Source organism: Tupaia chinensis, unplaced genomic scaffold (assembly GCF_000334495.1).
Source record: "Tupaia chinensis unplaced genomic scaffold, TupChi_1.0 Scaffold000052_1, whole genome shotgun sequence".
Lineage (NCBI taxonomy): Eukaryota > Metazoa > Chordata > Mammalia > Scandentia > Tupaiidae > Tupaia > Tupaia belangeri.
The window spans coordinates 4,919,490-4,944,073 of record NW_006159510.1 but is presented as its reverse complement, the minus strand read 5'-3'; the positions used below and the strand labels follow the sequence as shown (position 1 = coordinate 4,944,073).

The 24,584-nt window shown below is 42.3% G+C and overlaps 1 protein-coding gene across 1 annotated transcript in view; it reads right to left on the bottom strand.

The window, feature by feature from the left end:
* The window catches only part of DIP2C (DIP2 acetate--CoA ligase C (putative)), a 213,468-nt gene that overhangs the window by 92,448 nt on the left and 96,436 nt on the right, over positions 1 to 24,584 (bottom strand). The window contains exons 11-17 of the mRNA XM_027775359.1: positions 18,667 to 18,790; positions 18,204 to 18,313; positions 17,901 to 18,003; positions 10,937 to 11,001; positions 8,444 to 8,537; positions 8,151 to 8,270; positions 6,577 to 6,691 (exon numbers count right to left, since the gene is read on the bottom strand). Of these exons, the coding sequence (XP_027631160.1) occupies positions 6,577 to 6,691; positions 8,151 to 8,270; positions 8,444 to 8,537; positions 10,937 to 11,001; positions 17,901 to 18,003; positions 18,204 to 18,313; positions 18,667 to 18,790 (731 nt within the window). The remainder of the gene's footprint in view (positions 1 to 6,576; positions 6,692 to 8,150; positions 8,271 to 8,443; positions 8,538 to 10,936; positions 11,002 to 17,900; positions 18,004 to 18,203; positions 18,314 to 18,666; positions 18,791 to 24,584) is intronic.

Here is a 24,584-nt window from a genome sequence, read left to right as displayed (position 1 = left end):
TACATGGGAATCCAGCAACATAGCCATTACGCTAACTGCTGGTCCCATATACTTTTTTTTTGGAGAGGTTTTTGTTATAGGGCGCATGCGGTCGCCGGAAAGACAGAGAGACAGAGAGACAGAAAGCGAGAAATCACCTCCCAGGGGGGATGGTCACGCCACAATCCCTTCTCCTCCATTCTCCTCTCGGGATCTTGGGCACGCACGCACACATGCCCGGCGTGAGTTTAAGCCACTGGGTCCGGGATGCGAACCGCGGTCGACTACATGGGAGTCCAATGACATAGCCATTATGATAACTGCTGGTCCCACATACTTTTTTTTTTTAACAGAAGAAAAAAAAAATCACAAAGTGATACATGATCTAGAAAGAGCCAAAGTCTACAAACAGTGGGCAAAGACATCAGCAATGTTATCTTTGCTGATTACCACAGATAATAATGGAGTCTCATTTTTCAATTAAGTAGACGGAAAGCCAAGCAAGCAATCAGCCACACTGAGCTATTTACTGGAAGTTCAATCTCTTCTTCATTACCAGAGCAGAGCGGGCTGTCCCTGGAAGGTTATTAAAACAGAAGGCACAAATGCTTAGGTAATGACATAGGGAAAGCGAACACATTCGGATGATGAGGGTAACTGATTCTTTACAAGCCTTTCTCTGCAGCAAAATATGACAATGTAGCAGCCACACACTTTCTTTCCTTTAGAAACTATAAATGGTAAACAAAATGAGAATTGTAATGCTTCCCCTACTAGACTTTATAACGATATTTAAGAAAGCAGGTACTCCATCCTTATACCAAAATTCATAGGAAATTTTCCCATTTAAAATGGCTTCATAGAATGTACCAAAGTTATTTTTTTCTACTTAATATTCCGGCCCGTGACTTCCCACATGTGGAAATTTTACTTCAGGTTTTTAGTGTATTTTGGGGAAGAAGGCAAACACTTATAAGATATAACATAGTTTATATACACTGGCTTATTTTCGAAAAATGAGAGTTTGTCCCAACCTTGCTATAGAACACAGTAACTCACGCGACACCCTAGTACAAAGATCATTTTTCCTTTTATTTGCTTATTCCAGAAAACGACCCAGGAAGGATTATCTTGATAAAAATGCAAGTGTGATTGCTATTTTTCACTGAAATTATTTGTAAATGGCTTAAATATGAGATTGAAAAAAAAATAGATTCTAAACTAATGACTTTAGCATTTGTTTCTCTCCTAAAGTTAATCGCACGAATTGTTGTCACTTAAATTTATCTCCAAACCATTAGAGGCTCCAAGTACAATAGCAAATTATAAAGGTGATCCTTTCACAAACTCAAATTGCCCATATTAGCTAGCTCAAATGTGTGTCATATTCATAACAATTACATTAAAAAAGGTAGCAACTGTCTTGATAAAGCTGAGTAATGCAATCAAGGCATCAGGACAGCAGTGCAACACAGGAAGACTTGATTGAGGGCTATTTTAAATTTCTTGACACTTAGCTAATATTAGCCTTACTAGCCTTTCTTGGCCCTTTGTTCTTAAATCTGAGTGCTGATGTCAATTAAAACAAAACAAAACAACAACAACAGAAAAACCTGGCACATCTGAGAAGACCATCCCAGTCCACCCCAGGAAGGCAGCTCTGGGAGGGCTGTTGTAACCCCAGAGAGCCACACTCCTCGTGAGTCCCTCCACAGGAAGCTGTGGGCGTGTGCACACAGCAAGGTGACAGGACAATACCCTACTCTTGCAGTTTCTGTCTGTTTTCTCGTCAAAGCTGCTATTGCAGCTTTGCATGTAATAGTTTAAAAACCATCGGCCGCTCTGGGAAGTCTGGCTTGAAGCAGGATTTCTGCACCCATTCTACGTTCCTGAGCTCGCTACAGAGGAGCGGAATGAGCTCTCCCTCCCGGCAACTTAGGACTTCACACGGACATGTCTCAGGCTCCTGCCCAGGACGCCCACTGCTTTTTCTTGTTCATGAGTACCCTCCCTCTCCACTTTTCTCTGACAACAAGGTGCACAATATTCCTACTGGGGCTTTCTTGGCAGGCTGGGTATGACAATAGCATCTACTTCACCAAGTGAAATGAAAACAAACAGAAAGCCCAAAACCAAAACCACACATGTGTCACTTGTGTAAAATGCATCACCAAGTGCACATCACATGCACTAACACACAGGAAGTCTGTCCTTTCATGGCCTTTAATTCTGCTGAGTGATACAGGATTATTAGAGGTAAGTGCATGGGAAAAGCCTGTGTTGCATTTTTCAGTGGAGTGGCTGGAGAAGAGTGTGGGCAAAGGGCAGATCAAAGAGCGGCCTTAAGCATGCACACTAAGGAATACCCAGGCCCACCTAAGTGTGGAGGGGGAGAAGGAGGGGATCCTGGGAGGCCATTGGCAAACCACATGGGGCCTGCAGACTCAGTCACCTGAATGAGAGGCCAGAGCTTCCGGCCACATAAGGGTGAGTGGGGAGATGGGAGGAGCCACTGAGAAAGTGGCTGGACCTAGATATCTTCTGACAGATTCAGGGGGAGGGAGGGGACAAGAAAAGAAGGGATGAGGACAGTTCTAAGTTTCCAGCCTGGCAACCAAAAGGACGGACAGACCAGTGCTAAAGGTTGGGGAAGTGGAGACCCAGGAGGAGCATTCTTAAATCACTTCGAACAGTAAGTGTATTTATATACTACAGTACTTCCGTTCAAAGTGTTAAAATAAAAACAAATGATGACAACTGATATTTAAATTAGAAGGAACTCTCTGTGCCTTCCACTCTCGTTACCCAGGGGAAAATAGGACTGAACCGTCAATACTGCCAAGACCTGAAGCACAGAATCAGTGTATGGCGTTCCTGTATTCCTGGATCGCCCTGCCGCTTCATGGACAGCGAAGAGCTATGAAGCCTGGGGAGGAGCAGGGGTGGGAGGAAGAGGGAAAGGTGTATCAAGCACACAGCCTGTAGGCTCGGAGATCCGCAAGCTGCCAGGCTGTGGCCTCACGACCACAACTCAGGACAACCTTGCGACATGAGCAGAACTGGTATTAGGGGGCACGGGTATTATACTAGAAATGGGTACTAGGAGGCACAGATATTATCAGGAGGCATGGATATTACTAGGAGGTGTGGGGATTATTAATAGGCATGCACATTAGGAGCCACAGGCATGGTATTGGGACACATGGTATTATTAATAGGCACAGCATTAGGAAGCATGAGTATTAATGCGCATGGATATTAGAAGGCACAGCTATTCATAGGCACAGGTATTATTAATACACACAGGCATTAGGACACATTGGTATTAACAAGCAAGGGTACTATTAATAGACATGGGTGTTATTAGTAGGCACGGTGTCAATAGGCACAGGTATTAGTATCTTCCTCTATAGGCAAAGAGATTGAGTATCTCCCAGATAACTGATCTACACCAACACAATTAGAAGGTCTAATAAATCTTAAAAAACTGCCTTTTCTACTGAATAAGGTGTTTGTGAAAGTCGAAATGAAAAGACTTAAACATAGTTTTAAATCTATGAAGTACTGGGCAAACTTGAGGTAACTAATACCGTAGCAAACATTGGGAATTTGCTGGTAAAGCGGTCTGGCAGTGCAGCTAGATTCTGCTCACCAGCTCTTTCCTGACAAGACACTGGGTGATGCGGTGACTTCACGGGTCCTAGCAGAGCACGCCAGAGTCCTCGACCCTAAGCACCCGGCACTGTGGAGACCTGGAGTCAGAACTCTGCACACATTCACCTAACACAGTGCAGGTCGTCTTGTCCTGAGCTATCGTAGGCAGGTGCTCTGTCTCCACAGAACCATGGGGACAGACATCGTTCAGCCAAAACCACTGAGGTACTCTCAAGAAATAAATCATTGGTTATAAAAATGACAACTTCCAGCATTATCTACAGCCCACATTTTCATTTTAGTTGTCTTTGAGGTGATTTTAGCCTAATTTTAAAAATCTCCTCTGTTTGACACAGAAATGCAGTTAGACAGGGCAAATGGGTTATGGAATGGCATGCCACAACTGAGTGAAAAAAACAGACACTGCCAACCAGACATATCTATATCCTTATCTCTCTCTATAAATAGTGAAAGAAAGGAAGAAAAACTAGTCAAGCAAAAATTAATGGTACATATCTTAATGTGGTATTCTCTGTTGAAAATGATGAACATGGTGCTACCCTGGATTTGATTATCACATACTGCAGGCATGCTCTGAAAATCCATATTACATCCCGCAAAGATGTACAAAAATCAGATATAAATAAGAAATTATATTATAAAAATACTCTCCCATTTAAATTTTGGTTACAGGTACTTATGATTTTGAAACCCAGGAAAGGTGAACAGAATAGGATTTCTAGTATTTGTGGGCACTTCAGTGAACGAAACAGCGGTTGAAAGCCTGTGATTTCACATCAGCGACAAGGATATTTTCCCCAAATCACTATTATTTGGCTAAAATCAGAAGTTGACGAGGAGGCAATAAACATGGCTCAGAATTAAACTTGGTCTACTTTTTCTTGTATTTTTAAAGTGACCCTTTGTTATTCATGTATGAGCAAAATGGAAGAGGTCACACAATCACTAAATGTCACTGAGTGTGACCTTGTGATACAAGACCAAGTTAATAGGTACAGACACATGGTATAAGTGCACACCCACGGGCCACGTCAGTGTGAATGCTGCAGCCCCTGTGGTAAGTGGGTTCAAGTTATCATTAGCTTGCATCTCACTGACGTGTTCTAGACCTGTGTGAATGGCTAACACCCATTCCACTGTATGCAATGCTTTGGAAAGCCATACTGTACTCCACCTACATATACAATGACTACACGTAAACCAGAAATCCCAATAAAATTTTTTTTGGGGAAAAATGGAGAGGTAAGACACTTGTGGGACACAGATAAGGCTTATTATTTGTTGATGAGGATGTGTATGGTGGTCTCAATGGGGCTGGACTGAAGTGTATATCATGCTGGGTAAAGTCTTCACAATCTAAATGATGTATAGTTATTTAATGTATGAATAATAATTTTTAAAAATTTTAAAAATTTTTTAAAAGACTGAAAAGAGTATGGGGGGTAGAGTCTGAGGAGCTAGCCTAATATAGGATGTGATGAGGCAAGCATTTGATTCCCCTGGGAGGAAGAGTTTCTTGGTTTAAATAAAAAGGAAAAAAAAAAGTTTTAGATGAATTGTTAAAGGAAGACCATTTTATTAAAGTCTGAAAAGCAGAATATAGAACACAAGGATCATAGACCACAGCCTTGGGAATTCGAATGTCCTTCATGTAGCTGACACAATTTTGGACTGCATACTATTTGTTTTCTCAGTGAAAAAACTACCAACCATAAAATCATTTTGTCTGCCAATCAACGGCATATGAGAAAAGAAAAGAAAACTTTCCCCGTTTATGTAGGATTTGAGACAGCCAAGAGTTTGAAGCTTAGCTTACTTATTGCTACGGCAGGAACTGGCAAACCTGCTGTGAAGGCCCAGACAGTACGTACCTGGGGCTTTGCAGGTCACGTGGATCTCTGCCACAACTCGACTCTGCTAGGCATCTCCTAAACAAGTGGGCACGGCCACGTTCCAGGAAGGTTTATGTGCAGGAACAGGCAGAGGGTAGTTTGTCACCCTGTGACTTAAGGAAGGCAATTCTTTTTGCCTAGCAAAATCAACAGGTTAAGTTGATCTCCCTCTAAAATGAATTTTCCTTACCACTGTTCTTATAACAGCATTTGTGCCATATGAAATTAAACTCATTTAGAGATGAAACCCCAAGATATTGAAAAACAAATCACGTGACTAGTTTCAAACACCCAGACACGCACTCACTCATTTCTTACAACAGTGTTGATCACGGAGGCTGAAGGGACGAAAGGACAGCCAGCCCCACTGATGATGATGAGGATCAAGCAAGCCTTTCTAGGGCCTGTTTTTAAGACTGTCTACACTGGGGTGACCAAGGACAGTGCGGATAACGCTAACCTCAGCAAAGGCACACCGTAAGCCCAATGCCCCAGCCTGTGGGACACCTGGCTATCCTAGACCTGAGCATCCACTGATGTGTCATCAAGCTATTCCAAAGCTCAGAAAACCAGTGATTTTTAAAATGCAGTCTTCTAGAGGGCAGAAAGTGAAGACAACATGAAAACCACAGGTCAACAGAGGGCATGTGCTTGGTTACAAAAACCTCACTTCATCCAGTTTGTTCCATCCTATCCTGAAATTCATCCTGAGACTAATACAACCCAGTGAAAACCTGACCAGTCAGCAAGAACAAAACATTACTATTCTATGTACCTCCAGACAGTCACACTCACTTCGAGATTACATTAAAACCAGAGAAGAGGAGAAACGTTCTTCTGACTAATGAATCTGGACAACTCCAAGGAATCCGTTCTAGCATATGAAGGAGAAATAAACTCATTCTGAAAAGATTAGGCCTTGTTTTTATTCTCATGCTCAGAACGAACTGTTAGGATCTCCAGGTCACTGTTGGCAACTTAGTTAGGACTGCTCCTGAGAACATCTGCTTTAATTGAAGTGAGCCAGTACCTCCGGATAGCCACGGTGAGGGCCTCTGGTGAGCTGGCACAGGGACAGATGACCTCCTGCCGAAGGCCTTTACTTTGGAAGACATTGAGAAATGCGTCACAAGAAGAAATAGACCCTAGAGTGAAAATGGGACAAAAATCAGACAGTTGAAATACTGTGATTGATTAAAAAATATACCATCAGATTAAAAATAGTTTTGAAATTAAGATTTAGGCAGTATAGAAAAATACTGCATTCAATATATTTGTTATTTCTCATAAAATGAAAGATATTCCCAAGCTTACAGAGCTCGATAATTTAAAAAATTCAACTTAGACGTGTTTGCTGACTTAGATGATTTTTTCTGACACATGTTCCACCATTTTCAGTATACAAGTTCTAAGAAATGGGTAAATCTAAACTAAATAAGAAAACTTTCCTCTACATTAACTTGAATGACAAGATCAAGGTATCGTTATTAGGAACCTATTAGTTAAACTAGTTCCAAATACAGATTTACCTTACTTTATGCAAGATGCATTGCTGGTTATTGGTTAAAAACAATAATTTATTAAACTAGCCATAATTTAAGGAATAATTTCATAAATAACTAAAAACAAGTTATCGGTTTGCACTTTTATATACAAAGTGTTCACGGCTTTTTTTTTTTTTTTTGAGAGGTTTTTGCCATAGGGCATGTGCACTTGCCAGAAAGAGAGAGAAAGAGAGATAGAAAGCAAGAAATCACCCCCCCCGGGGGGGGGGATGGCCACACCGCAATCCCTTCATCCCTTCTCCTCCATTCTCCTCTTGGGATCCTGGGCGCGCACGCACACGTGCCCGGCGTGAGTTTAAGCCACCAGGTCCAGGACTTGAACCGTGGTCGACTACATAGGAGTCCAGTGACATAGCCATTACGCTAACTGCTGGTCTCCAAAGTGTTTGCTGCTTTAATTAACAAATATTTATGTTGTGTTATAAATGTGGTCAAAAGTATTCTTTCCTTTAATTCACTTTCAGGCAATTGTTCTGTTCATGGCTTTATGTACTCTTCTCACAAAAAAACAAGCAAGCCAGGTTTTTGTTTCAATTGACTGAAATAATTCTCAAGGTGTATTGATAGTATTCCATGAAATTGCTAGGTTACTTTAGGTATTTTTTGTTACAAAAAATGACAAATAAATTTACTCATCAATGAAACAATTATGGAACATGAGATAGTAATAGTTACTACTCTGTGAGTGCTTACATGCCAAGGGACTGTACTAAGGGCTTTTTTCACTTAATTCTCATACCACTCTATGATGTAGGTACCATTTTATAGCTGAGAAAGGATTTTAAAAAGGAACTTTATAGAACCAAGGTATTTCTCTTAATCACAGGGCTATGTACCTTTAAGCGCCTAGTTCTTAACCATTATATGACTGTACCTTTAGGCTACAGTGAATAATACTATTTGGTTACTTTAGGACAACTTCATAGCTAAGATAAAGATAAGGAAAAGGAAAATCAAAGCACAAAGAATAAAACAAGAAAAATCAGGATCTCTATCCCCCACGCTTGTCTGTCCAGTTAACCACGGACACTTCACGTACAGGGATTTGCTCCGTCGGCCACTATTAACATCCGCAGAGAGGAGAGGTTGATGTCTCTTTGATCTCTGTGTGCTACTAGTGCCCAGTGCATGTCCCTTGACTTCACACAGGCCACTTTTGCTAAAAAAAAAAAAAAAAAAAAAAAGGCAGAAGTTAATACATGCTACCATCAGAGTCAGACTGTCTGATACCAAAAAAAGAGGTAATCTCAATGATTGGGTCAAGAATTGGTCAATAACAGTGGTTAATGGTCATTTGTCACCAAATACCCCTGAGCCACTGTGGAAACCAACCTTTGTACTGGCAGACCTTCTGGATCCAGGAGAGGGGGTTCACCTTCATCAGCGAGTACGGGATGCTGATCACGTGCATCATGTTCATGACACTCTGAAATCCATGAGCAAACACACATGCAAGAGGTAAACAAAGCAGCTATGGACAGAGGAGGAGAAGGTTCATCCACCTCAGGGCTAAAGACAAGTAACCCAAGGCTTGGCTGGCAGGAAACAGACACCAGAGGCTGCCACACTGGCCCCTGAGGCGCGGAGTTCGAGAGAGCTTTCTTAGGGTGAGTGGGGTGCAGTGGCACTGGTGTGTATCTTGGTGGAAAGAATCCTTAAAAAAGAATCAGAGGGAAAGTGATTTCCAAAAGTTGCCTCATCCCCTCTGCTGCTGGTCTGCCCAAACTACGCCGGACAGAAGACTGAGTCCACATCTCATAAAGTGAAACCATTAGTTGCATGAGCATCATTTTTAATGACCTTTCATGTTCTTGTAGACCTTTCTAGTCTATTACACTAATTTTTTATTTCATGAAAATGTATCTAGCTAATTAAATGTTAACCCAGAAATAGACAAAGAAAAGGAACCTAAGTAATGTTCAGTCTCCCATCCAGTCCTAGACCCTTAAAAGAGCTACTGCTTCGAAACAGATGACCAAAATACCCTTAAATCCAAACAGTGAGTTCCTGCCTGCTGTGGCTAGGGCTTGCACACTTGCACAGGCATTGATTTTGTGCAACATACACTGCCTCCAACTTTGCAGTCACAGGGGCTACGGGCAGTGAGTGTCAGACCAAGTCTTCTTTGGTTGGCTTTGTGTTAGGATTTTTGTAGGCAACTGGGCAAGAGGACAGGATAAGAGGGCACAGACCATTCTAGCAAGCTCTTGGTTCAATCATGAAACTCTAAATGGAAGAAAACATACGCCTTCCCTACCATGATTGAGCTTGGTGCCTACCAGCTCCTCCCATCTACACTAGCATGTCCCGCTTGCTGCAGCTTCCTCCCTGTTACCAGAGTACCTTTCAGAATGATGCTGCTACAGAGTGTGTGTTGCTACCTGGTCAGAGACTTGTCTTGCTCTAGAACCTGGTGGCAAAAGAAATTCAAACAGCTAATTCCTGCCAGCAGTGATCCACAGCAACAGTAGCCATTGGGACAACAGTATCAACCAAGGAGCCACTTCCCAGGAGGTAAGGCCACTACAGAGCTTTAGAGAGCAGGGCTGACAGGGATGACCTTACTCTTACAGGCATTCTAATAACAGGAGTGAACCACAGTAACAGCAGCTTTCTGTTCTTGAAGAAGTGATCCTTGAAACTCACACATCAAGCATGCAGGGGGACACTGGTTATTAAACATTGGGCCACATAATTCTCACCCCACACCTATCAGATAGGATTGCCATTTTCACTTGACAGAGAGAAAATTGAGGTTCAGAGGTGTGGCGATAATTTCATTGTGCACAAGTGCCCACTAAAGCACAAAGCTATCAAAGGCAGGAGTGGGACATGAACCCAGCCCCCTAATCCCAAAGCTAGAGCTTTTTTACTACTCTCACACACCTCTCTTGCCAGCATTTAGAGTTGCATCTCTGTATCTTATCACCCAGTGTATCTAGATTTCAGAGACCTTCCACGTCAGGGAAATAAGCCAGCAGGTCTGTAGCCACAGAGATGTGGTCGAGGATACAGTTATGTGCTTCCTCCTGCTTGTACAAATGCTGGCTTATGAAGAAGCAACACACCCCACTGTCTACATTTATATTCCTATCACTCATTTAAAAAAGAAATTACTAGCATTTTCTACTTCAGAAAAGACAGTTTCAGCATAGGAAACTATTAAAATATGAATGTGTGAAAATTATCACATGTGAGACAGACGTGAGGAGATTATAAGTTATGCGCCACATATTTTTGAGTGCCAGCTGCATCTTAAACAAATAGTAAGCTTAGTCCTCTGTTAGAATTGCCCACAGCCTGACACTGCCATCATCTGACAAGTGGCCCTGACAATAATAAGACAACATCTCCCTTCAACTCAAGCTGAATCTTCAGCTGCAAGGGCAAATCCATAAAATACTTTTTACCTATAGAATAATAGACTAGTAGATCCCCTAAATACTCACCGACACTGACTCACAGGAAGAAAAACAAAAAAACAAAAAACCAAAAACACCAAGGCATCCATAACATAACTAAGAAATCTCAAATGCCAAAAGCAGGGGAAGAAAGACACTGAACTTCATTTGAGCATTAAAAATGCTCCTCGCAGCAGCCAAAACCTCGATATGTAGGTCTAGGAGTTAAGTAAGTTATAGAGGGTGAAACTAATGGTCTCTGTTGTGCTATTTGCAAGCTGCATTAGGGGACAATATAAAGCTCCTGGCAATCATGAGTTTGTTACAGCACAGGGACAAGGACTTTTGCAAGCTGATACACACATGGCACATACTCATGTGTCGGTAGCCACAGCAAGGCAAGGAGGGCAGGGGCCTCACTTACTGTCAGGATGCCGTGCCAGAGACCCACATCCTTCTTGAAATCCAGCACATTCACGATGGTTTCGGCTGTGCAATAAAAAGTAAGAAGATTTTTACTTATGATAAGTGGCACAAAGCAAAGTGCAAAGAAAATCCAACATCACATACGGGTAATAACAGATCTTGGAAAAAATATCACTTCACTTTATCTCTGCAGAAATTCTACAGCTTCCTATGGGCTATTTAAAAGTGCTGTCCAACCTGAGAGTGTTTCTAGATGAATATCCTGACACATAAATGGACAGCAAAAGCCTCCCACACTATCATTTAAAATGTCTTATTCTCTCTCTGCCTATATATTTATTTCCCCCCTCCCTGCCTTTCTCATTTTCCATTTTCCCCATGTGGACCAGGGAGGGAGAAGCATGGCTTGTTTGGAGGAGGAAACCAGTTTGGGGCAATGGAGGGGACTGTGCTGATCTTATGGACATCTGTGAGGGTGGGGTTGGGGGAATAAAGCAGGTAAGTGACTATGGAAAGACAGCAATGGGGTTAGTATTTAAGGATTACAGGGGGCACTGAAAACAGTTATTATTATGGGCACTGAAAATGATTATTATCATGGAAGATAGAAACCAAGTGGAGTGCCAGCCACTGACAGTGCTGACTTCCTTCTGAAGCCAGGGAGTTGAGCAACTGCTTCAGCTGCCTACGCATGGCTCCAACACGCCTCTGCTCATGGCCCTGGGCATGTGTCAACACCTCGTCCTACGTTCCCATGTGTTCCTTCTGGGCACACTTGCCAAAGGCTCAGTATTATACCCCCACTACCCTTTCATAGTTTAAAATACAGAGGGCAAAAAATAGACAAGTGGGATTACATTGAACTAAAAAGCTTCTGCACAGCAAATGAAACAATAAGGGGTTAGTATTTAAGGATTACAGGGGGCACTGAAAACAGTTATTATTATGGGCACTGAAAATGATTATTATCATGGAAGATAGAAACCAAGTGGAGTGCCAGCCACTGACAGTGCTGACTTCCTTCTGAAGCCAGGGAGTTGAGCAACTGCTTCAGCTGCCTACGCATGGCTCCAACACGCCTCTGCTCATGGCCCTGGGCATGTGTCAACACCTCGTCCTACGTTCCCATGTGTTCCTTCTGGGCACACTTGCCAAAGGCTCAGTATTATACCCCCACTACCCTTTCATAGTTTAAAATACAGAGGGCAAAAAATAGACAAGTGGGATTACATTGAACTAAAAAGCTTCTGCACAGCAAATGAAACAATAAATAGATAACCCACAGAATGGGAGAAAATACTCATGAACTTTCCTTCAGATAAGGGATTAATAATCAGAATATATAGGGAATTCAAGTAGTTTACCTACTGAAAAACTAACAATTCAATTAAAAAATGGACACTAGATCTGAATAGATATCTCTCAAAAAAGGACATACGAATGGACAAAAACCATATGAAAAAATGTTCAACATCTCTCTCCATAATGGAAATGTAATCAAAACCACAATGAGGTATTATTACCTAACCCTAGACAGAGGGCTATGATAATGATAATGATAATAATAATAATAAAAGAACAAGTGCTGGCAAGGCTGTGGTGAGAAGTGTGATGAAAAGGCAATCTTCCTGCACTGTTGGCAGGAATGTAAATTAGTACAGCCACGGTAGAAAACAATATGGAGGTTCCTCAAAAATTTACAAATAGAACTACCATATGACCCAGTGATTCTGTTCCTAAGTATTTACTTGAAGAAAAGGAAAATACTTAGTTGGAAAGATACCTGCACAAACACATTTACTGCAGCATTATTCACAAAAGCTAAGATAGGGAATCAACCTAAGTGTCTAACAGCTGATGGCTGGATTAGAAAAATGTGGCACATATACACCATGGAATGCTACTTAGCTGTAAAGAACAAAGAGAGTCTGTCATTTGATACAAAGTGGTCAGATCTAGAATATATAATTCCAAGTGAAATAAGCCAGATTATGAAAGCCAAACATAGTTTGCACGTATTCACTCACTCTATATTAAATGTCTGTGCTCTGTGGCAGAAATGGAAAGATTTGAAAACAGAAAACTAAAGGGAACAACTCTAGATACCACAGTCTGCATAGGGGTTGGGACATGAGGAGGGATAGGAAGGTATCAGGAAAAGAGCATTTCACAGACATAGGAATGCAGGGATGGGACAAATAGGTTGGCATATCACAAATGAGTGATAAAAACAGACACTTTCAATCTTATACAATTAACAGTACACATCATACTGTATCCTTTGTTGAAATGATGAATATAGTATTATCCTTGATTTTTGTGCACTGCATGCATGTTTGAAGAATTCATATATATATATATATCACAGAAAGATGTATGACAATGAAATGTTAATAAGAAATTATGAAATAGGAAAAAAATATGGATGGTAAACAGATGAACTTTCAAAATAAACATGCTTGAAGGAAACATTCCAGATGCCGTTTTATAAAAGTATTATTTTTCAGTAAAAATAATGAGTAAATACCTATATGTATATCTATATCTAAATATTCCTTCCCAATTCCACAGCAGTGACAGCCCTGGGCCTATAAGACATAGGGCCAGGGAATGCAGGTCATGAGCTATGAAAAATAGAGTGGTGGTGATTATGGGCAGCATGCCTCCAAGCCTGGAAAAGGTACAGGACCACACACAAGTAGAATAGCTCCACCAACAGGTGCACTGTTTTTGTTTGTTTGTTTGTTTGTTTGTTTTAACAAGAAGGATTATCAGAAGGATGAGGAGAGAATATAAGCTGGAAAAAGTGTTTCATTCCAAAGTGGAGCAACAGGTTCAGACTGAGATGCTGTGTGGTGGGTGCCTTCTGTAACCCTGTAAGGGTACTTGAATATGGGAGCAACACACCAGGAGCAAAGACGACAGTCTTGGTGATCTGCTTTAACCTGTCCTTTTCTATGCTCAATTCAGGTTATTACCATGGCTGTGTCTATTTCTTCTTTGCCTCCTGTAACTATCACATTCAGGAGGAAGAAAATACACCATGAAAAGCAATTGTTATCACCTCCCCCACAGAGCTCCCACACTCAGATATTATGATGCACTTGGTAGGGGTGGGCTGAATGAAACATGAGTTTTGTTTTGCTTTAAGGTTTTTGCCATAGGGCGTGTACTTGCCAGAAAGAGACACAGAGAGGGAAAGTGAGAAATCGCCCCTGGGAGGAGGGCCACACTGCAGTCTTTTCTCCATTCTCCTCTTGGGATTTTGGTCTTGCACGCACACACACCTGGCGTGATTTTGAAGTCTCTAGGTCTGGGATTCAAACTGCGGTTGGTCATGTGGGAGTCCAGTACCTTCACCAAATCACCTGCAGGTCCTGTTTTATTTTTATTTATATAAAACAAATTCCTAAAGAGAGAGTGATGTGCTGGCAGGGATGGACACCTATGGTGTTAGCTAAATGTTCTGGACATTATGTCCCCAAATTCATGTATTAATGTCCTAGTGCCCAGTATGACTAAATAGGGTCTTTCTGTTTTTGTTTAAGAGAGAGATTTTGCTATAGGGTGCGTGTGCTCGCCAGAGAAACAGAAAGTGAGAAATCAACACTTCCCCACCCCCTGAGGGGATGTCCACAACACAACCCCTTCTCTTCCAGTCTGCTCTTGAGATTTTGGGCATGCACACACGCACGCATGGTTTGAGTTTTTTAAGTCACCAGGTTTGGGACTTGAACCACAGTTGACCAAGTGGAAGCCCAATGACATAACCATTGTGGCATCTGCTGGTCCCAATGAGGCCTTTAAAAAGGTAATTAATGTTAAATCAAGTCATATAAATGGGCCCCAATTGGCATCCTAATAAGAAGAGGAAGATCTCTCTCTCTCTCCCTCCTCTTCTAGCATGGTAAAGGACCCAGCAAGAATGGGTACTCTGCAAACCAGGAATCAAATCCTCACCAGTGACCAACCCACAGGCATCCCGATTTTGAACTTCCAGCACCCAGAAATGTGAGACCATAAATGCCTGTTGTTTAAGCTGCCAGGTCTAGGTTGGGGTATTTTGTTAGAGCAGCCTGAGCTGACACACTCACTCCACCATTTGGAAGCTGACATTTAACTGAGAAGGACACAAATCTCTCAAAAAAGGACATACGAATGGACAAAAACCATATGAAAAAATGTTCAACATCTCTCTCCATAATGGAAATGTAATCAAAACCACAATGAGGTATTATTACCTAACCCTAGACAGAGGGCTATGATAATGATAATGATAATAATAATAATAAAAGAACAAGTGCTGGCAAGGCTGTGGTGAGAAGTGTGATGAAAAGGCAATCTTCCTGCACTGTTGGCAGGAATGTAAATTAGTACAGCCACGGTAGAAAACAATATGGAGGTTCCTCAAAAATTTACAAATAGAACTACCATATGACCCAGTGATTCTGTTCCTAAGTATTTACTTGAAGAAAAGGAAAATACTTAGTTGGAAAGATACCTGCACAAACACATTTACTGCAGCATTATTCACAAAAGCTAAGATAGGGAATCAACCTAAGTGTCTAACAGCTGATGGCTGGATTAGAAAAATGTGGCACATATACACCATGGAATGCTACTTAGCTGTAAAGAACAAAGAGAGTCTGTCATTTGATACAAAGTGGTCAGATCTAGAATATATAATTCCAAGTGAAATAAGCCAGATTATGAAAGCCAAACATAGTTTGCACGTATTCACTCACTCTATATTAAATGTCTGTGCTCTGTGGCAGAAATGGAAAGATTTGAAAACAGAAAACTAAAGGGAACAACTCTAGATACCACAGTCTGCATAGGGGTTGGGACATGAGGAGGGATAGGAAGGTATCAGGAAAAGAGCATTTCACAGACATAGGAATGCAGGGATGGGACAAATAGGTTGGCATATCACAAATGAGTGATAAAAACAGACACTTTCAATCTTATACAATTAACAGTACACATCATACTGTATCCTTTGTTGAAATGATGAATATAGTATTATCCTTGATTTTTGTGCACTGCATGCATGTTTGAAGAATTCATATATATATATATATCACAGAAAGATGTATGACAATGAAATGTTAATAAGAAATTATGAAATAGGAAAAAAATATGGATGGTAAACAGATGAACTTTCAAAATAAACATGCTTGAAGGAAACATTCCAGATGCCGTTTTATAAAAGTATTATTTTTCAGTAAAAATAATGAGTAAATACCTATATGTATATCTATATCTAAATATTCCTTCCCAATTCCACAGCAGTGACAGCCCTGGGCCTATAAGACATAGGGCCAGGGAATGCAGGTCATGAGCTATGAAAAATAGAGTGGTGGTGATTATGGGCAGCATGCCTCCAAGCCTGGAAAAGGTACAGGACCACACACAAGTAGAATAGCTCCACCAACAGGTGCACTGTTTTTGTTTGTTTGTTTGTTTGTTTGTTTTAACAAGAAGGATTATCAGAAGGATGAGGAGAGAATATAAGCTGGAAAAAGTGTTTCATTCCAAAGTGGAGCAACAGGTTCAGACTGAGATGCTGTGTGGTGGGTGCCTTCTGTAACCCTGTAAGGGTACTTGAATATGGGAGCAACACACCAGGAGCAAAGACGACAGTCTTGGTGATCTGCTTTAACCTGTCCTTTTCTATGCTCAATTCAGGTTATTACCATGGCTGTGTCTATTTCTTCTTTGCCTCCTGTAACTATCACATTCAGGAGGAAGAAAATACACCATGAAAAGCAATTGTTATCACCTCCCCCACAGAGCTCCCACACTCAGATATTATGATGCACTTGGTAGGGGTGGGCTGAATGAAACATGAGTTTTGTTTTGCTTTAAGGTTTTTGCCATAGGGCGTGTACTTGCCAGAAAGAGACACAGAGAGGGAAAGTGAGAAATCGCCCCTGGGAGGAGGGCCACACTGCAGTCTTTTCTCCATTCTCCTCTTGGGATTTTGGTCTTGCACGCACACACACCTGGCGTGATTTTGAAGTCTCTAGGTCTGGGATTCAAACTGCGGTTGGTCATGTGGGAGTCCAGTACCTTCACCAAATCACCTGCAGGTCCTGTTTTATTTTTATTTATATAAAACAAATTCCTAAAGAGAGAGTGATGTGCTGGCAGGGATGGACACCTATGGTGTTAGCTAAATGTTCTGGACATTATGTCCCCAAATTCATGTATTAATGTCCTAGTGCCCAGTATGACTAAATAGGGTCTTTCTGTTTTTGTTTAAGAGAGAGATTTTGCTATAGGGTGCGTGTGCTCGCCAGAGAAACAGAAAGTGAGAAATCAACACTTCCCCACCCCCTGAGGGGATGTCCACAACACAACCCCTTCTCTTCCAGTCTGCTCTTGAGATTTTGGGCATGCACACACGCACGCATGGTTTGAGTTTTTTAAGTCACCAGGTTTGGGACTTGAACCACAGTTGACCAAGTGGAAGCCCAATGACATAACCATTGTGGCATCTGCTGGTCCCAATGAGGCCTTTAAAAAGGTAATTAATGTTAAATCAAGTCATATAAATGGGCCCCAATTGGCATCCTAATAAGAAGAGGAAGATCTCTCTCTCTCTCCCTCCTCTTCTAGCATGGTAAAGGACCCAGCAAGAATGGGTACTCTGCAAACCAGGAATCAAATCCTCACCAGTGACCAACCCACAGGCATCCCGATTTTGAACTTCCAGCACCCAGAAATGTGAGACCATAAATGCCTGTTGTTTAAGCTGCCAGGTTGTGGTATTTTGTTAGAGCAGCCTGAGCTGACACACTCACTCCACCATTTGGAAGCTGACATTTAACTGAGAAGGACACAAACTTAATAATACTTTTGCAGTTAGTGGTAATAGTCTCCCTCTCAGGTGCCCCTGGTCAACATGGCATTTTGCAGAACCATGGTCTCAAGGGGTCATGAGAAGGGGCTGTCCATACCTTCTGTGTAGCCGCATGCCTGTGTCAAAGCCTGGCAGTGCGTCAGCAGCGCAATCCTCGTCACAGTCACGCCAAGCACGCTCCCATCCTTACACGTCTTGTACTGAAATGAGAGAGAAAACGAGGAAGAGTGGTAGCAAGAGGCAAAGTTCTGATCCACATCCATCCGCCCTTCTGTTAATAGTTACCTGAGATGCTTTGCGTTCTTTACTTCTGGAGCTTGTGTGACCATCAGAAATGCATGTTAATTCCCAAAGTACACACCCCAGCCCGATCCAGGGGAGGGAGACATGCGTGGCTTACCTCAATATAAGCAGTGTCATTATTTGCATCTTTAATGTGTGGGAACCAATCTCGAGGAGGCTTTGAGAGGTGTTTTGACTCTGTGACGAACCACAGTAGCTTTGGCCAACCTTGGAAATAAAAAACAAGTTCCTTGTCAGTAAATGCTACCCAGAAAATATTAATAGGTCTATAGCATTTCTCTCTCCATCCACATGCCATGCTTTCAAATGCCACATCGAGCCGGACTGAATCTTTCTGGTTTTCATCAAATCTTGGACATCGACAAGAAAGCACCCAAGCCACCACCTTCAATCATGTCACCCCAAAGGCTGATAACCTGCAACTTGTTGTCAGAGACATTAACGAACGAAAAGCTGTGTGCCTCCACGGAAGCAACAGTGTGAACTCCACTGATTAAGAGCCTGTGTCCTGACAGAAGGATGCAGGGGAAATGAGGGAGTGCTCAAGGGCCTCGGCATACCTTTAAACTGTGGGATCTCTCCTGTCGGGCTTTTTGGTAGTCCTTTGTGACAAGCGTCGCTAGTCAAGGCTACAGTAACGCCACAGCTTCCAAGCAAGAAACCTATCTGCTGGCTCCCTGCGTCCTGAGAGAGGGTGACAAAGAGAGAAGAGGTAAGAATCCAAGACATGGCTCCACTCCTGGCACGACACTGCTTTGCCTTAGGTACTGGGGACGCGAACAAAGCTCTGCAGTCCCTTCTCTCTTTGTGAACAGCTACTAGCTCAGGGGCATGGACTTTGAAGTCTGCGCAACTGGGATCCAATATCAGTCCTGTTGCCCACTAGCTCCGCAAACTTAACCAGGTTAGCTAGCTTGCCTGGCCTCAGTGTCCTCATTTGTAAAACAGGGCTAAGAACGGCATTCTCATCAGTTTGTTGAGAGGGATAAATGTGAAGGACAGCAGAAAGTGGTCAGCACATGGCTAGTACATTCACTGGGTCTTATTAAAAGGTTGCTTGTATGTTTCCCTCCAATAAGACCGTGATTATAATTATTACAGTAGAGACAAAAGGACCCAAGAAAACAATATATACCCAATACACGAATACCAAGTGCTTGCATTTTGTAACACTCAAAGACCACAGAAGCAGATACATCTGGTGCACTAGGGGAACTTCCTCAACCAAAGGGACGCGATCCACCTTTTCTTCACGTCATGCCTCAATGAAATAACTGATACGTATGGCTGAAATCACTGGAGGGCACAGACTCTGCAGACACAAAGCACGGGAAGCTTCCAAGTTGCCAGCACTGATACGGAATGTGGTCCTCAAGCAGACCCTGCATGTGAGACTCTCCCTAGTTGCAGCAGCAACAGGAACCACTGGCCCATGCAAGATTATTGCTCACGTGCCCAGCCACCCCACAGGAAGACAACTGACCGCAAAATCAGCCCAATTCACTTTCCCTATTCCCATCAGCCATACCAGTGATAATGATTTGCAATTATATGATTCAGGAAATAAAATAAAAGCCCCCAAAGTAGTCAGCATGCCTAGAACGAAAAATGCCACAAAATTGCAGCAAATTGCAGTGAATTAGTCCCATCTCTCCATTCCTAGATGGTTTGGTATGAGCCATGCACACCTGGTCACTGCTGTGGACCAGAGACCTGGCTCACTGGCTTTGCCTACTGAATCTTGTTACGGGAACAGAGAACACCAAACATAGTAATCTCTCTGCGTAAACTCAGCAGCATTAAATTTTCAAAGCTGTGTTCATTTAAGTGTTTAGTTCATATTTTCCTCATTGTAGATTTCTATCAACAGTGAAGACATTTCTCTTTATATGAAATTTTCATGAAGTCATGGTGACAACCCAACTTGTACACCTGACACTGTCCTGAGTGGGGAACGGAGATCTGCCACTCTGTGGAAGGGACAATCCCCATCTGGGACACTCCCTTGCGATACTTTTCCCACTGACTGTGCTCTTCTCAGTGAAGTCATAAAGCAAAGTTACTTTAATGAGAATCTGAACATCACATAAGAAAACATGCAACTCTGTAGAGATGAGGGTGGACAAAAGAGCGACACTAATTTTTGCAGCTCAAAGCAGTGCTTTTCTGAGTGTGCAAATACTGGGCTCCACTGAGAGGCATATACAGAGGGAAAGCTGGGGTCAGGGTTACCCACAGCTGAGGGCAGAGGCCTCAGCCTCGCGGCTAGGAGCCCTGCCTGCCTCAACCTCTGTCTTAACACATACATATGATTAAATCCCCCCAAATTAAAATCATGTACAAGGAAAAGATTAGAAAGCCATAGGAGAAAGAAAGGAGCTGAACAGATGCTACTGCAGTTAGCATGAAGTATAGGCCTCGCACCTGCTCCTTCCTTCACCTAAAAAGTTCCAGAAAGGTCCCCAAGATGTCAGCTCTTCAGGAACAGCTCTGACACTTACATTCCTGACACTAAACACCATGTTGGGGGCCAGCCCATCTGCCCAAGGCCCCACACACTTGCCACAGAGAATGTGGAACAAGCAAATAGAATTCTAAACCCACTGGCACTGGAAGTGGATGACCCTGAGGACAGCCTGAATGCCTACACCCATGCTGGTGGCAAAGCTTTCCATGACCCACAAGGTTGACATTCTGTTCTTAGAAAGGTGGCACCTGCCTCCAACTGGCTGGATTTGAAGGATGACTCAGAAATAGCTGCTGTATCAGGAAGAAAGTGAACACAGAAATTCTTCCAGGAGCATACTCTGACCTTGACATCTTTTCCAGATGTTTTCCCCTGGACCAAGCCTATTTCTGGCTGAAGTTTCATTCAGGTACAAGCTATACAGTGTATGGCAAGAGGATAGGTGGGTCATGTCCATGCTGCATCTATCACCTCCTCTGAAGACCTGTCCCTCAAGGTCTGCAGACAACCAAGTCCTCCATCACAAAATCTCATGAGTAATTCATTTTGGGGGCCAGCAGGTGGCATGGTGGTTAAAGGTGCTGGACTTTTATATGGCTGACCGCAGTTCAAGTCCTGGACCTGGTGGCTCAGTTTCTCACTCCCGTCCCCCCCTCTCTCCCCCTCTGGTCAAATTATAAATAAAATAAAATAATTCTTTATAAATAAAAATGATTTTTGCTGGATCAGCCAGGTTGCATGGACGTTAAGGCAGCTGGATCCCACATGGCTGGCTGTGTGGGTGGAGTCCCAAAGGATTGCAGTATGGCCATCACCCTGGGCGGGGGAAGGAACGGTGCAATTTCTCACTTTCCCTCTCTCCGGTGAGCACATGTGCCATATGGCAAAATTTAAAAAAAAGGGGGGGGGGCAAAAAGAAATTCATTTTGCCCTTTAAGAAAACCTGTACTGAACTTGAGTTCAACCTTTCTCTCATTGTCAATATTTCTCCAGTATATACAAAGTTGCCTAATTATAACACTTTTTAAAAAGTTCTTCCTTGCATAAGTCTTTCTGGCCCAAACTCCTTGAGCTGTCATATTGAATAGCCCATTGTGGACATGTCACGCAAACATCATCTACCCATGCCTGTCCAAACTTTAGTTAGAAAGCATCAATCATTCACAAGGGGATTCACTCCCTAATAAATGTGAAGCAAGCACATCCAAAGACAGCTCTGTCTTACACATTCTGCATTTGTGGCCCCAAAACGACTCATTAGTGTTTACCCAATTTCATTCTCTGCCTACCCAAATTTCCAACTTAAGTTTGCTAGCTCTCAGGAAGTGCTATAAGATGAAAAAAATGGAATGGAGAGACAGACTATAAATATTGGGTCATCAAAAAATTCATGATGCATTTTTGCATAGAAAAACAGAAAAATAGGTCATGACTTTTCTGATGATCCAATACATTATTTTGTAGAATCAACACAAAACACCATAGACAGTAAGTTTTAGACAATTACCATCACAGAAACAGGCAGATCAAGGAAACTGACAAGGAATTTTTCTTATCCATACCAACATGAACTTGTTCATTCATATACTTTTCACTAATTAATTTTAAACTATATTTATGATAGAAATTTTCAAGTGCACACAGAGATACAGAGAAAAGGAGAAAGAAATTCCATGAGTGCATTCTAGTATCAACTATTTTCAACATCCAGCCAATTTGGTCTAATCTATTACCATCGGTACACACATATTTGCACATGCATGCACCCAGGCAGGGTGCATGCATACACATGTGTACCCCTTGTCCACCTTCACAGACACACAGGCACATGCACATACATGCACATGAAACCCACACACACGTCACATGAGCCCATGTGCTCCCACATACACACACATCCTTACACACTGGAATCTCTGTAAACAAATCCCAGATGCCAGCCGTATCATTTAGCCAGACACTTGAGTCTGGAGGATGTCCTCCCTAGGGGGCTCCTCCCCACACCGGGAAACAGCTTCTCCTTCCCCTTCCTTAACACTACCCTTTTTTCGCTCCATGCCTGGTTCCCAAAGTCTCCAGCAATTTCCTTTATCAGACGTGCTGCCTAGGAAGGATCACATGACCATTCGCATATAGTCATATTATAACCACGTGATGAGATACTGATGTCATTCCTTCTAAGGGCACTTCACTTTAGCAAGACATTTGGAAACCTTTACTGAACCAAAGAATAAACATTAGCCTTCTCAGGAAGCAATAGCTACCAGTGTGGAGAGAGACCCTCCTTCTGAGCCTGAAGCTCAGATAGCAGCCTTGGGCCTGACCTGTAGCTGCCCAGGCATTAACAGATCACTGGATGTGGATGCACCTGGGCCTGGTGGCACCCACACCTTCTGGCCCAACAGATCTGTTCTGTCCTATGGTCTTTTGAATACACACAGCTCAATTCCCTCCTAACACCTTTCTGGCTCTCATATTGGCCTCATTAATCACCCAGATGACCTATCCCTTATGGCAGGGCCTGGGGTCCTCAGAGGAAAATTCCAACCCAGCAAAAGCACCTTGTCAACAGTCAAGCATCAGGGACAGGTTCTGCCACCTTTGGGGACAGTGACCACTCCACTTTCACTTGACAAACATATGATTGGTTCCCTTGCCTCCCATCAAACTATTTTATAAACACCAATTTCTGCTACCATAAGTTCATTAAGTGAAAAATGAGTTTTTCTCTCTTATCTCAAAGATTAGAGAATATATAAGTGTACTGGGGAATAAACTGTTTAGTTAGGCTCAAAAAATAATATTTAGGATTCAGGAAATTAGCTCTCATTTAAACGTATTTAATTTTATTTATTATTATTACTGTTAATTTCCTATAGTGCACATATGGTCACTAGAGCAAGACAGAGACAAAGACAGAGACAGAGAGAGAGAGAGAGAGAGAGAAAGTGGGGAAACAAGCTACCATGTCTGAGACTCAAACTGCAGTCGACCATGTAGAAGTCCAGCACTTTAGCCACTATGCCACCTGATGGCCTGTAGGGTCTCTATTTTAAGACAGTTCTAGTGCCTACAGAACTGGGAGACAGAAAATTCATTAGGACTTGAAGCCTGGTCTGGGCAGGCCTCCTTAGGTGAACCCACGCTCAGGGCCTGGGAACAACTTTGGGACTTTTGCCACACTGTTGCCCATTGCTCCGGCAGCCTGGGCTAGCCCTGCCTGTCCACCAGGATGCTTAAGCCTGGTCTGGGCAGGCCTCCTTGGGTGAGCCTGCACTCAGGGCCTGGGAGTACATCAGGACTTTGGGCACACCAACTCATGGACTGTGCTTTACGCAGTGCTTGACTTGACACTCTTCACTAAGTTACATTTCCTTACCTTGCCACCACCTCATTAAGAGCTGAATGTTTGGCAGAGAAGCCAAGCAACTGAAGTTACCCATAACTGCTTTGAACTGTAAGACAGAGCCCTCCAGTAGAAACACACCTTGGAACTAAGGGTGAAATTCCTTCTACCACTATTACAGAATCTACTTGAATAAATAGGAAAAAGTGAATACTGCATCAGATGACTAGAAACCAGCACAGATCTAGAAGAAACATGGGAAAACAAGGTAGTAACTCTCCCCCAGGAGAGTGTAGTAGCTGCTCACCAACAGAGGACAGCACAGAGAAATACACAGAAATGTCAGAAAACGAATTCTTTATTTTTTTAATTTTTATTTATTTATTTTTTTATTAATTTTTCTTTTTTAACATTAATACGCTATACATCATTAGAGTATACAAAATGAATTTGCCATCCAAAATACACTGTCTGTTGGCTCAATCAAGCACATCAACATACATGTTATCAACAATTTTCCATTTCTTATGTCTTGTACATTTTGCTTTTTATTTATTTATTTTTTTTGCCATCCTTGATTCCCTACCCCTAATCCTCTGCCATGTCCCACCCTCTTCCCATTGTCTCTGGTATCCATGATTGCTATCTTTTTTTTTTTTTTTTTT